The sequence below is a fragment of the Plectropomus leopardus genome, chromosome 7 (genome assembly GCF_026936395.1).
Source record: "Plectropomus leopardus strain MGB_pleo_1.0 chromosome 7, ASM2693639v1, whole genome shotgun sequence".
Lineage (NCBI taxonomy): Eukaryota > Metazoa > Chordata > Actinopteri > Perciformes > Serranidae > Plectropomus > Plectropomus leopardus.
Genome location: NC_142182.1, coordinates 14,658,581 through 14,674,063, shown reverse-complemented (window position 1 = coordinate 14,674,063; position 15,483 = coordinate 14,658,581). Strand labels below are relative to the sequence as shown.

At 41.2% G+C, this 15,483-nt stretch overlaps 1 protein-coding gene across 1 annotated transcript in view; it reads left to right on the top strand.

Annotated features, from left to right (window-relative positions):
* b4galnt4a (beta-1,4-N-acetyl-galactosaminyltransferase 4a) overlaps positions 1 to 15,483 on the top strand; it is a 165,271-nt gene that overhangs the window by 52,111 nt on the left and 97,677 nt on the right. The window contains exon 2 of the mRNA XM_042495373.2: positions 712 to 824. Coding sequence (XP_042351307.2) covers positions 712 to 824 — 113 coding nt within the window. The remainder of the gene's footprint in view (positions 1 to 711; positions 825 to 15,483) is intronic.

The window sequence follows — 15,483 nt, the reverse complement described above, 5'->3', positions numbered from 1 at the left end:
CTCTGTGACAGACACACACACACACACACACACACACACACACACACACACACACACACACAGAAAATGTACACACACACACACACACACACACACACACACACACACACAAGCACACACACATACACACACATACACACTTGTAATGAGTGGATTTAAATTCCGGTTGTTCTCTCCCGGCCAAGGCAACTGTCATCATTGTGCAGCAAAACTCCCATAATCCATCTGGGGCATGACAGCATCCTAACAGCTCCACTTCGCAGTGAGAAAAGCTATTCTTTATGTCTCTCCATTTCTCGATCTCTTCCTTTTTTTCTCCATTTTCACTCCCCACTCTTCACATTTCCCCTCCGGACTAGTTTTTATTCTCTCTTGTCTCTTTTTGCTTTTCCAATTACATTTTTTCCCACTTAATCTCCTTTTCCTCTGGAAACTTTTATCTGGGTTTGATTACATGAGAGTCTCAGTAGGAGGAAAAATGAGTGATAGCTCAAAATTATTGTTGACCACGCTGATGATGGTAATGAAGATATTCATAATTCTAATTGTGCTATAGATATGATAGAGATGTGAGTGACAATGATGTTAATAACAGCGATGATTAAAATGGAGATGAGGGTGATGACAATGAGTATGATGATGACAATAGCGGCGATGATAATGGTGCTTGGTGGCTTTCTGAGCGGTGTCCATGTTTTCACCTTGGCCCAGATGGAGAGAGACAGACGGAGGGGACGGACGCCAGCCGCAAGAGGGACACTCGCTCCTCAGCCGGCCACCACAAGAGTGAGGACACCAGCGACAGCAGGGAAGACGAGGCTGCAGTGAGTCTTTCATTATTGCTGTCTTCCTTCTGTTGTGTCTCACCACTGTGGACTGAATATTAATGCAATGTCACAACCTAAACACACACACACCCTGCACACCCACATCCCTCTGAGTAAGCAGCCATGAGGTTTATCCCTCGTGTGTGTGGAGGAGCTCATCAGGGCTCCCACAGTCACAGTCCGGATCTTAATTATCATCAAAAACACAGGGCTCTGTTCTCTGTGCACCCACTGATTAGTGCTCCTGTCTGCTGGTGCCCAACAGAAACAGTCCCCTCTCTCCCTAATTAGAAAGAGATAAGGGACGATGCAACATAAACTAGATGCATGTTAAGGTGTTTATGGAATTGAGTAATACAGGAGGGGAAACATTACAGAATCTGATTTTGTTGTTGTGAAACTTTTCTTTTTGCTCATTAAAACCCCTCTACAGTTTAGCCTTGTGACCCCACCCACTGCACTGAATCTGAATAATGTTTCCATCTCTGGGATGCAATAGCTCAAAATATTTTGTGAACACATCATTCAATCTAACCTCCTCCTCGAGCTTTTATTTCTGTGATAGTTTTCATGCAGAGAAATGTGAAATTAGATAGAGCGATATAAAAAAGTAGCGCATGAGACAGAATTTGGACCACTGCCAGAGATCATTAGCACTTGGTACATGCAGCAGGAAACCACTGAGACAATCTGACACTTAAATTGCTATTCCCCCTGACAGTGGGGGGGATTTTAGGGTTAAGTACAACAATTTTGGTTCCACACATTAGCTCCAACTGTGTTGAAACGGCCAGGTCCTGTTGCTTCCAACAAGCAGTCATCAAAATTCATCAAAACATCTTTGCATAACATTAACTGCTACCACTACTTTGACGACCAAGTGCAAATGTTTACATTCTGATCTGTTAAATTGGATAATAAAGAGAAACATATATTATTATTGTCAGGATATAGTTAGGAAATGTTGATTTTACACACAACTGCTTTTACACACAACACTTAAAACAGAACCTCCGGGTATGTCCAGACTTAAAGGAACACCCCACAAACGACCATTTGTATATCAATTCCTCACCTTGAGTTACGTTAAGCTCATGAAGAAAACTTTGTATTTCTCTAATGCCTTGTCGGTGAACAAGGAATCCAAAAATGGAGAAATTTCTTGATGAATTAAAGTCATTTGGGACTGCTTTTAACAACAGCAAAACTATATCGAACATTTGTTTAATAACTCACACAACTCGCGCAGTACAATCTAAGTCTCATTTATCCAGTCGTATGCTCTGTACTTGCCAAACATATGCATTTTTGCTAAACCACCCCCCCAAAACTTCCCAATAACCACTTTCAGAACCCGTTTACACACGGTATTAACATGCATCTTGAGTGATCTGATCAAAAGTGGACAGTACAAAATACAGCTGTAAACGACCAACAAGACACACTGTGACCCAGTCACTCAAACTGTTAACCGCATTTTTCATATTGTGCTAATGTGTCCTGATGCATCCCCGACAAGAACTACATCATTAGTGCTGGCCATGGTGGATTTTTTTTTTGGTGATAAGGGGCTAATGTCCTATAACTTAACCCTTTTTATGTTGAGATGGACGAAGTGTTGCGTGATCATGCATCGTTTTACCCTATTGGAGGAGATACTGATTTCTGTTGACAACAACATCTTCAGTTGTACTGATACAACTGCTAACATGACTGGCAAGCTAGTGGGAGTGTGGACGTCATGATGGCGCATTGGGCCCTTTGACGTTCTAAGGCAGGTGATGCAGGCAGTAATGAAATCTTAACACAAGTGGTCAGCTGGATGTGCATGACAGACACAGGTGTAAATGGAAATGTGTCTTGGCTGTCCGCTTGTGTTCAGATCACTGAAATGCATGTTAATACCAGGTATAAACAGGCTCTCAGACATGAGCGAGAAGCGCACCTGCGCTGTTTATGCAGAAGGATCTCAAATAATAACTTTTGAAACACAGTCTCTGACGACTTTATTTCATCGGGACTTTATCCATTTTTGGATTTATAAGACATGTTGATTAACTGATATACAAATACAGTCAAAACACAATGTACTCTTGTGCTTGACCTCTTTTTTTCTCACTTCAATTGTATCTGGCTGTTTTCTGCCTTCTTTGGTGAAACAAAACAAATCTTTTAATACTTTCTAGATCCAACACTCATCTTTTGGCCTTAAGGCAATTTATTAAATTTATTATTAGTCCCTCCTTCCTCAACCTCAGTCTTCCAGGTTTCCAGGCCAGCACTTGCCACTCATGTTGACAGGCTGTCTACCTTGAAGTGGTATCTTGCCGGAGGCTCAGGCTTCTCTAAAACTACCTGAAGTGCCCAAGAATTGGGTTGTGAAGGCAGACAATCACAGCAGTAATTAAATGTTCACGGCACGTGTGACTGTGTAGAACATTTATAAAAGAGGCCAAAATCATTGCAGAGCAAGGGACAGATATAGATGAGATGTATCAGATTTAGTTACTGGTATTTTTATCATAAAAATCTTTTACTTCTCTGCCCGCTAGAGAGGATCATTATACCTTCAACAAAGCAAGTCCCCGAGAAGCTGCTGTACTGTACGTGGAATGAATTCAGATAAGAACCAGTAACAGTAGAGTTTCTCTTTCTTTATCAATATATAACACCTATTTAAGAACTGAAGTATCTCATTTTTGTTGATTTTGATCATTACTGTTTGTCTCTCTGTTAGATGTGTCACTGTATCATACCATCAAGGTCACTCATATTTCTGACCTGCATGCACAGCATAACGTCACTCTGATGCAACACACAAAACATACAGTATGTTCTTGGCCACGCACAAACTGTGGCTGCAGGAGTTGAAGACCTTAATACAGTCAAAGTTAAAACCCTGAATTGTTACGATATCGCTGTATTTCTGTTGGCTAGCCGAGGGGACCAACGAATAGAGGAAGACGATATATCTTATTCCATAAAATGCAGTCGTCTTCAAAATCGATTTAAGTGAAGGCTTTAGGAAATGTGCTTGAAGAGATAAGAGTCGTGAAGGGGAGCCTGCAGGTTTTTTTTTTTCTTTCTGAGCGGCCCTCCTCTAAACTCTAAACCTGCCTGATAGCGTTAGGGCTTCTCTTCTGTAACAGTCAAATGAAAAGCGGCTCTCAGGATGAGTCAGTCTTGTGCGCTGAGGCTCAAATATTTTGGCTGCACTGTAAGCATTCTGCTGAAGTCACTAAAACGTGTCAGAAAGTTTATGGCACGCTTTTTATGAATTTAAATAGCATCACTTTGTCATTTGTTCCCTAAACGACTTGTGGTAGATTTGATTTGCTTCAAATAATGATCACTTAGATGAACTGTGTTCATACTCGGACGGTAAACACGCTCTAAATCATCACAATTACAATATAGGCGATAGAGTTGGCCCGCTGCAGGAGGTGCTTAGTTGGATTTATGATCTGTAGAATTTAAGACTGAGTACTGTTTATGGTTATCTATAACACTGCTGTATTTGTAACAAGCACTGTGTCCTATCCTTCAAAGGTGTGTACGTGTGTGTGTTCGTCACCACAGCTCATCCGTAAGACTTTTCTCTTCAGCTCTATAACTGCATCTCGCTTCATCTATTATTTAGACGCCCATTCACCAGCTCTTCGTCCCATGACCTCTGAATGTGTGTGCCTCTATATGTGTGTACATAGCATACCAGGCTTCGCATCTCCCTCTAGACTTTGCTGCTCATTTGGCACCAACATCTCGAGGAAATCCACAGCAACATAATTGACACCTCCTGTCGATGTGACGCCATTCCAGTGAGAGCGCGCCTTCACTTAGAAAATGTCAGTGCCAAAGGCCAAAGCTGCAGTCCGTGTTTCCAGGCCTGTTAGCCAAAGTTAGTTCAACACCAGACGTGTGTGTGTGTGTCTGTGTGTGTGTGTGTGTCTGAGGGAGAAAATGTCTGAAAAAGAGAGAGATAGAGAGAGAGAGAGGGAGATGATTTAGTGTGTTTAATGTTCTGTAATATGGGTCAGGGGGACAGAGGCCCTTCTCCCTTGTTTGCCTTCTCTGTTAAGCTCCTCTAATGTTTTGTGCTGCACTAATAGCTCACTAAAGCTGCCATTTCAGAACTTTCATACAATGAAACCAAATTTGCATGGATGAAAACAAACAGAAAAGCCCTCAAGGCTGCGCGCACTCAAGATTAATAGACAGCCTAAAAGGGAAAAGTGGAATGACCTTATTGCAATTGGGTGGCACAAACACTCATCAGAGGCTTCCAGCAGGGAAATGTAAGGACTGAACACTTTCTGCTTCCTACATCCTCTCTGAAAGTGCAAGTGATAGAGCAAAGTGGTATCCTTGGTTTGAGTAACGGTAAAACGGTGGAAGCCTTGTAAATGTGTCTTTTGCCTCTCTTGTTTGATGTCAGATGAATGGAGAAAGTGGTGGCTATAGAGAGAAAACACAGGGGGTGTTAATCTGAGCAAATTAGAGGGAAGTAGAGAAAGATGGGAGAGGGTAAAGGTGAAGACAGACAAAAAGGGAGGATGAGGTGATGGGAGGAAACAAGAAAAAATCTGAAGTAAAGAGGGGTAAGAAGTTTAGGAGCAGGATTGTCTTTAGAGGAAGTAATTGCATTCCTCTCTGCCTCTATGAAAGGCTGCGAGTGAGCAGCAAATGTTTGCCTCTGCGCCTTTCTTTATTTCCTGCAAATCACTGAAATTGCAGCTTAAATAGTTGACAGTGTGTGTCAGAGCTGGCAATTACAGGAACTGACTCAGGGTGTTTTATTTTATTTTTTTTATTTTCTTAAAATACATGGATATCTCTCTGGCCACCTGCTTTTCAAGATGAAACATGCAAAAGATTTACACTGTCACAAAGTGTGTGTGTGTGTGTGTGTGTGTGTGTGTGTGTGTGTGTGTGTGTGTGTGTGTGTGTGTGTGTGTGTGTGTGTGTGGGCGCACGCGTGTGTGGTTGTGTGTGCACTACCTCCAGGGGAGCCTCCAGGTGGTTACTACTTTGTTTGACAGTTTTTCTAAGGTTATGTAAAGCCAGGTGTGTGTTTGTCCTTATCTCATTTGGTGCATACATATTACCGTGTGTGTGTGTGTGTGTGTGTGTGTGTGTGTGTGTGTAGTTAATATGGATGGGATGTGGATTATGTGTTCTGCTCTTCCTGTCAGAGGCAGATTGCTTTGGGGAGGTCTGCCCCTTCATCTCACGTACCTGATGACAGGGAAGAATGATGAAGGTAAAGGAAGAAGGTTGGGGCTTCACAGTAGACAGAAAAGTCCGCGGGACAAAGAGAGACAGAAGAGAAGAGCAGGTTTGATGAAACTAGGAATCATTAATATTGATTGAATGATAAATGAAGGCACACGTGTTAAAAGGTATTTTGCTTGCCAATCACTGATGGTGGGTAGGTGGTTATTCATATGGTCACACTAAGAAAATAATATCATGATATTACTATATGCAAAAACAATTCTTTTGATAATATAGACTAAAGAAACATTTTTATTCATTATCACAGAGGAAAAATGTCTTTAACTTTCAGGTCAACAAATCTGTCATGTATTGTTACCAAGCAGCAGCCTTTGGTCTCTATAGCTAATTTCAGCAGTCATGGCAATGATATGGGTGAATTTTTATATATCTCACCTGTTTACCTTTTGAGGGCGGGGGCGCTTTGATTGACAGCTCCAAATATGTCCAAATATGGTCACTTCTAGCTCTAAAAGAAACAAGATGGTGATGACAGAAATGACAAACTACAGGCTTCAAAATGGAAACCCACAAACCATTGGGTGACATCACAGTAGCTATGCCTATTATTTTATACAGTCTATGACTGATCTACGCTTGGTGAAATGGAGAAAATCAAACATTCTGTTAGTTTTGACCAAGTACCTCAATATTATTTTTGGGACAATATTGTAGAGTTTAGTATTGGTGCTTTCACTAAATATTTACATGATGGCATTTTGGAAAATTTTGGAAAAAATGTAAATATAATGACTGAATGTGCAAAGGCAAAAGATTTAACAGCCAGAATAGTCTGGTCAGTTCAGAAAATTACATCCCTTTACTGTAATGCAGGTTAAAACCAGGAAAAGGTAACACCAAAATCTAAGACGACATCAAGTAGGGCTGTCCGTTGAAAGACGGAGATTTCAATCATCAGTGGGAGGCCCCTCAGTTGACCAAGATTACTTCAAATCTAGCTGTCGTTTTGTTTTGTTTTTGCTAGTTACTGTGCTTTGCAGTTTACTCTGGGGACATTCTGGTCCTCAGGTTTTAGAATGGAGGAGCCTGCGTAGGCCATTAATGTGTTTTAGGAAGTCTGGATGAAGCCATGGGGGCAGGACCTCATTCATTCCTGTGGGAGCTGCTCATTGACGCATGAAGCAAAAAAAGCTCTTTTTCAGGGTGTAGAATTGGTGTAGAGTACCTGCATTCACTGGGCCATAAGGCATGCCCACTAGAGACTTACAACAGCGGAGCGCGGCTGAGTGTCCCCGAGTGGGTAACTTCGGCCAGCTGAGCGACTGACTTCCGGTTTAGCGATTCGCTAGCTTGAATGGGGGTCTAAAAAATTGAATCTTGCGTCTCTTTTAGAATTTCCAAATGTTATAGAACTGGATGGATTAAATCTATTTAGTGAAATGAGTCGTTTCATGGGGGTTTTGATGCTAACAAAGAAATTAATTACTGATTTACAGACGTCTCTTTCCGGATGTAAGTCTTTCTGGGCCAGTGGGCATCACGCGACCGGCCCAGACAGTTTCATTTCATCTTTAGCCACTTTGTAAAATCTGCATCAGAGCCTGACACACTTCCTGGGGGCTTGGCGTAGATGCATGCAGCGACGAAGAGGGGCAGAGCTCTGTATCCTGGGGCTTTGAGAAAGCATCGTCTTCTCTCCTCTGTTGAGAAGTGGTGAATTTACAGCTCACAGCAAGTTAATATGAAACAGTCTCTGGCTTTTGTTTTATAAATAGCGTCAGCAAAAAATGTTGTTCCAAACTGCCAATTCACCGTTACCGCGGTTAGCCTGTTTACTATGTTACATGAATGCAGCTGTCACACAGTATGTCACACTGAACCACGTTCAAACTTTATATGGGTAAATTGAACGGATTGACGAGTATTCCTATTGAACAGCCGGATCTGATAGGACTGGCATAATTCGAGTACAGCCCTAATATCAAGTCTCATATAACAATATCAATATATTGCCAAACCCTATAGCAGACATAAGAGAGTGGGCTGTAATAGGCCAGGTAGCTAATGTAAAGGCCTGCAAACAAGCTCATGGTAATGAGAGGAGAAGAGAGCGTGAGAGGACGAGCGCGAGGAGATATTTCACGGAAGGCTTGAGAGAAAGGGCTGCACCATTGTCTTTTACCTGACGGAGATTTTAATCATAGTGGCAATTTTACAGCAGCTCATAAACTGCAGCAGCCGGGCCTCATTGTTAACCTCCAATTGCTTTCAGGGCTGTAAATATGGCCGCCTTACATCGCTCTGGCCTTGCCGATAGTTTATGGGAGATGAGAAGTAGCTGGCGCTGGCACTGGGAGACTTGCCTGAGAATGATGAGGAGCAGAGAGCACGGACTGACTAGTAAATAAACACATGGCTGATCGGCGAGACTCAACACACTCGAGTGCACCGCACAGATTTGGCCGCGATGATACAGTGCTGTGTGCACTAGTGGGGTATTAGGCTTTATGTAATCTGTAAATGGACCCAAACATGGGGATTAGCGTCATAGCGTAATTGCTCAATTTGACATTTAGATTTGACCGCGGAGATCAGTGACACATGACTCATATTTTCCAGGTGCCCATAACATCTATTTAGCATTTCCAGTGTTTTCACAGATTGAAAAGGATTGTAGATGAGCGAACTGAAGTGATAAATCCAGGTGGTGACTCAGTGGCCTCATCTCTGACATTTGGTTGAGGGAGTTCTCTCCTGCGGATTGGATCCGCAGCCAGCCAAGTGGAAATGGATCTCCCATGAGGCATTTGGTGCACCAGCCTGAGCGCCCTACCCCAGGATGTCTGAGCTCGCTGTGCGTTTGTTTTTCTCCCACTTGTCTCAAGTGTGTTGTCACCGGTATTACTAAAACAGTTTAATTACATTTTTGTCCTTAATCAAGGACTCCGCTGCCAACCAGGTCTCGAGAGTCTGTCGATTGAAGCAAAGAACTGCTATAGGTTGACAGTCTAAATGGGAGATGGAGGGATAATGGAGCTATTATTGGTGGATTTCTCTCTGTTGCTAAAAAATCAAGACAGCACGCTGTAAAATATGAACTCAGAACTTTTATATAATGTTGGGTCAGTTCCTCCGGAGGCATTTATGACAAATTGAGCAGTCTTAGCAGAGGCAGAAACTGAGACACAGGCATGCTATACAGGAATGACAAACTGTATTCTTACAAGCAGTAAGAATAAAGTTGCAGTTCTCACATAAGTCATAAAGATATAGAGGTCTGATTTTGTTACACGGGTATAACTCAAGAAGTTGACTGAAACTCTGATCTGGAGCAATTCAAGCAAAAAAGCTGGTTGGAAAAAGGTGTCCATACATTGACAAAGTGTGCTGATATTATCTACCCCTGGCGTAAGCCTAAATGGGAATCATGCGTTTGATTGTCTGTGTGTGTGTACGCGTGTGTATTTGTCTGTCCAAGGCTCTAATACTACTAGACCAATCAGCCTAATATTTTGTGTGGAGAATTACAGTTGTTAAAAAATCCCAGTTTTATTGACTCTCTTATATGTCATTGACTGCTGACTCTTCACTCCTCTTGTCTGGGCGGTAGAAACTTTCAGCTCTGTTAAAACCAACGAGTCTTAATGTCTATTGTGAACCATATTTTGGCCTTTGTCATGGCTCAAAACTGACATTCATAGAAAAACTATAGGTCTCATTTTGGACTAGAGCATCTGCTGGTTGATTTCATACCTGATGTGTTATGATCCACTAAAGTTAATCACAATGCACTGTTAATAGCACAATTAATATTTTGTTATCTTCACTGCCATCTATACGTTAAGGGAGCCAGAAAGGACACTTTCATTGGACACAGTTGTGTTTCGGCTGGCATGACTGTGACTGTGCCATACCATATCAAAAGCGTTTCAGAAGTGAAGCATTTTGCCTGTCCGATTTATTAGACTTAATTGATTTGATACTTGACATTTGTGATTCTACCATAAGTAAGCAGGTAGACTACTTTGTTTAATAGGGCTGTACCTGACTTAGAATTATGTCAGACGAATCAGATTCTGCTGTTACATATGAATATTTGGCACTTCATTTTTTTTCATCATATCTGTATTTCACTTGCAGTGCCTGTTAGCAGGAGAACTTGATCTCCTCTGTGTGACCACTGCAGATCCATCAAAAATATACGAGGTGCTGCGGCATGTCTGCTGGAAGTGTCCAGAGTGTCTGGGATCAGCTCAAGCAGCTGCCTGACAGAGATCTGCACCTCAACTAGTGTACTTTTCCAGTTATACTTCAGTTTAGTTAAATGCTATAGTCAACTTATTTGGACCTTATCAGGAATCTAACCAGAGTTACTCTTTCTAGGTTTTTCATTTCACTCTACTGAATGGCGGCCAAAGATTTCTAAACTTAATCTTTATTTATTTTTCTAAATTTCAATTACCCTCCCAGGTCAGTCGAAGATTAAACCTAATCAAAGCCAAAGAGCTGTATTCAAGATCCAGCTGGTGTTCACATTTTTATATTCAATCTTTCTAAAGAACCGGTCCTTATGCAGCAATGCATATCTCCTTGATAAATTATTTATTCCCATGGATGTACATTATTTTCCTTGGTTTAACCACAAGCCTCGGATAACTAGCTGTAACCGTACGAACAGTGAAATCCTCCCTGTCATTTTTCAAACATGGGGGTGTTGACAGCTCTGTTATATGAGGCTATTTGAGGGTTCAGTCCAGAATTGTTTTTCCTCTGGGCGCTTCAGTGCTTTCACTCATTCTCACTATCACCTCTCAGGCATTTGTCAGCCTGGTGTTGGTTCACAGAGGATGTAGATCCAAAGCTTTGGGTCTGCAATAAACTCCAGGCAGGGCTCCAGCACTGAGGTCTGCACTGTCTTTATACTCTGCTACCCACGACCAGATGCCAAAAGTGTGCAAGGCTGTTTCTCAAGACCAACAGCTCAGTGTGCATATGCAACAAACCGCACAAGCACACAAACAGGCATGCAGACATACTGTAGGAACTGTAGGCGATACCTAAAACTGCATACTAAACAAAACAATTGATCTCATAAGAGCATTTAGCTTTATTTCCATCCTCTATGCACCAGATAGGGAGAAAAAGAATTACAGTGGGATCACCGTCAATCCTTTCAGGCACACTATTGAATATTCCTACTCTTTCCTTATTCACTCCGCTTCCTACCAGCTGGCTCTGTTCCAGCAGCGAACAGTGCTAAGCTGTTACCAGCCAGTTTCATGCTGGGTTCATGCTGGGTGAAGGTTATTAGGTCGTAAGACATGGCACTTGACTTGACTTATCTGTTACACAGATATGATGAATGCCTGCCGAGTTTTGTCAAAATGGACTGCTGATAAACATGTGGGAAGTCAATAAGTTCAGAGCTGGACATTGGTTTTTGCACAGAAGTTGTGTAAAATGTTGTGAGACTTTAAAAAGACAAAAGATGTTTCAGTTATGTTTTTTTTTAGTGCTGAACTATTATGGAAAATGCATGATGAAATTCTTGCAAACACACAGACACACAGAGAAACACACACACACGTACGCACACACATGCACACACACACAGACTCCGGTTCATCAAATGGCCGCTTGAGGCTGGCTCAAGAAGCGAGTCAGTTCCCAGAGACGCTCATGTTAAAATGCCCAACTTTACAGCAGAAATAAAGATTTTTACATCCTGGTCTCTACAGCTAATTTTAACAGTCATGACACATATTTGGTTGTGCACATTTGCACATTCATTTGGTTGTGCTGGCCTACCCCAATATCAACATCTGGCACCACATATTGATTTTCTATTTTTGAAGCGAGACTGTTCATTAGTTGCATTGTTGGAACATATATACCATTGTGCTAGTCATTGCACCACAATCAGAGTCTACTCTGGGCACAGACTGAGCAGCAGAATGCCAAATGCAGTAAAACGTCCGACTTCAGACTTCGAGCTGGTTCTAGACATTTGCTGTCACTCTTTCCTCTGTGGCAGCTGCTCCTCTTGTCCATTGATCAGATCAACTGATCAACCCCGCTAATTAAACTCCACAAAATGCTAATGAGAAAAACAAAATCGTGAAGCGCTCTGCATCCACTGCGTGCACGGACCAGTAAAAACCTCAAACTTTAGAAAGGTGTCAGAATGACACAAAGAGACACACACACACACACACACACACACACACACACACACACACACACAAGTCTGATCGTTACATATATCTCTCTGTGGTATGAAAAATAATATTTCCCTCTATCCATAATCTGATGGCTTTTTACGGTACTGCCGATCTCACTAAATGCTCAACAAGGCTGATTCTAAAGCAAGTATAATGTGCTTACATCATAACTATGCAAACTTACTCGTGCAGATTCTACGGTGTAACAGTGGAGGATGAGAACATAAAGAGCTGAGAGTCAAAGGCCTTGGATGGGAAAACACATTACCCCTGCAAGACAAACTTGTTTAAGTGCTTAATGTTTTAAGTGCTTTTATAGGGCTGGATCATAGAAAGTGGCCTGGCTGTGGATGTCAGAAGTGTGTGTAGAAGAAGCCTGTGTGTCTGCCAGATTAAGCAAGCAGGTGCTGCTCCTGTTGCCACTGGATAAAAGGAAACAAAAAACATGCACGCCTCCATTTTTCTTTTGTTGCATAAAGACTCAAAAAGAAAAAAACCCAAAAAACAGTTAACAATAGAAACAAGGCAGGGATAAGAACCAAACTGAACAATAGAAAAAAAGCGTTCTCAGCCTGTCTTCTTCTTTCTTGCCAAATCTCCCACTGCTGAGGCATTTATTTGACGAGAGGCAGATAAGGAAGATTTGGCAGGGTAGCACCGTAGATAGATGGATGGATGGATGGAGGGATGTGAGTAATTGAATTGGAAACAAAAATCTCGGTGTGGGCTCGCTATGTCTCTCTGGGTCTAAAGAAGAGGAGGAGTGCGTTCATTTGCATTCCCGTGGGAACATTTCCTGCTTTCATCAGTATTCCCTGTTTGCCAGAGTAAGAGTGAGTGCCATATCTCTGAAGAGTTGGAGGGGATTTTCATATTTTGCTTCAGCTTTTCTCGAGAGAGAGTTTTCTATAGGTGCCAGCTTTCAAGTGTCTGTGTTTTTCTTTTAGTCTGCACTCTTTGATCTAAAAGGGTCTTCAAAACATTAACTAGTGTATGGAGAGATGCGTCGGACATAACTCATTGATGTTCCATACAGAGGAAACGCTGCTGATAAAAACACTGATTTTACAGGTTAACATCGGTGTAGGTGTAGAAAGATGCTGGTACAACAGTATTTTGATTTATGTGGACCTTTACTTCACTTCAGTAATCTATTCAAATTGGTTTCATACACAATTAACTTAAGGGTAAAGTCTCTTTATGCTGCTGTTCTGTTTCTGCCTTTCAGTTTCTTTTGCTTTCCATCTACCTCTTTTCCAGTCCTCATTCTGTTGGTGGGTGTTTTCAGTCTATAAAAGTATTGTCTTCTGTGGTGAAGCGGCCCATGGGCCTCACTCCTCATTGATCTATGTTGTCCCCACGCTGTCCAGGCAGAGGCCAGACACTCGGAGCCTGTTGATTGATCTCCTCAGGATCTTTGCCTGCCTCACCACCCATGGTCACCCACCTTGTTCTCCTCCTGTCTTCAACTCTTTTATTTGCTTTGTCATCACTTCGCTGTCTCCATGTCTTCTACCAATCTTCATCTCCTGTTCCTCATAGAAGAGAATAATCTGGGTTTATTTCCAGTTTACATGGAAACACATTTGCTTTAACTCCCCTATTTTTGCATTGATAGGCAGTATATGAACACTTGTCTATGACACCCTACAATGAAAATCTAAGCAGTTTTCTAAATGTATTTTCAAACAATACTAACATGTCCCCTGAAGCATCCTCTTACTGATGTATCAACAATTTTAAACAGTTAATAATTGATAACACAGTATAATGTATTTAATTATTCATTGTGACACACATTAACAAATCCTTCAAGTGTGTTATAAAACATTAATTATGAGTTTATGCACATGTACAAACCACCTACAGGCAGGTGTAAAACTGTTCATAAATGTGTCCAAACTCATAAAGACATGATGACCTTGAAGTTCTGTTCTTAACCTTGGAAATGGTCATGTCAGCCACGTTTTGCAGCTTTCATCAGTGGAAGGAGTTTGCTTAATTGTCATGGAGAACATAGAGAAAGCATAGCCTACATGAATAAATGAACACATAAAGATTAAATGATTACTAGTATAAGAAATAAGTAGTGGATTGTGATCAGTTAATATCAATTTATATATATATTCTTATGTTTAAAAAATACATGTATATAGTTACTATAAAAATGATATTGTCAATAAATTAATTGAGTCTGTGGTGGTTTTAAATAGTAAAAAAAACAGAAGCAACTGCACCCACGACTACAGATAAATCATTCCACATCCAGAAACCAGAAACCATGCATTACCAGAATCATCTGGAAACATCGACCACTAAATTGCAGTGCACAATTTGGAGCAGACAGCATCACATTTCACTGCAGTTGTAACTTATACAACGCCATGTGACAAATAAATGATGAAGAGATTGATTGACTGATGGATTAATTAAATATTGTTTTCATGTAAAAATATGAAGACACACAGTACTTTGTATAATTGCAACTGTTGTATTACCAATCAACCAGTTACTCTTAATACAAAAGTTATGGATGTTTCACAGGAGGAGTTAGTTTTGACAAACTTATAAACACTTAAATACAAAAAAAAATATGAATCGCCTGAGCAACTTTTCACTTGAAAATACTAAGTGAGCTGTATCATAGCCATAGCAATCATTGCTGTGCCATTTGGCAAAAGCTTCCCTAATAAAAAGACACATGATTGTAAAGCTTTTCTGCCAGAAAAATCTGTCATCTTCTCTCTGTGGTGATCTGACAGTTAGCAGTATACAACATAATCATAAAAAGTGTCTGCACAGGGGAAACGTTTGGGACATACAAAATAAATACTTTGATTAACGTTCCATACAATCTAACATATGCAAGGGAATGTCTGACTGCATGCACTTGGTAAAACAAAACAAAAAAAAAAGGATATGGCCACAACTACAAATAAATGATTCATGTTCACTGTGATGGATTACACTGACTGCATGCAGACGTGAGCAGGAATAATGTTCATGACCCCACCTATATTTTCATTTTCTTCTCCTCTTTATCATCTGCTCTTCATTCCTCTTCCTCCTCACTATCTCATACTCTCCATTAGTGTCTCTGCTTCCTCAACCTCCACTGCTCTTTCTCACCCTCCCTCCTCTTTCCCCTCGACCTCCTCCTCCTCATCATCTCAACTCATCTTGTGGGCATGAGAGAAATT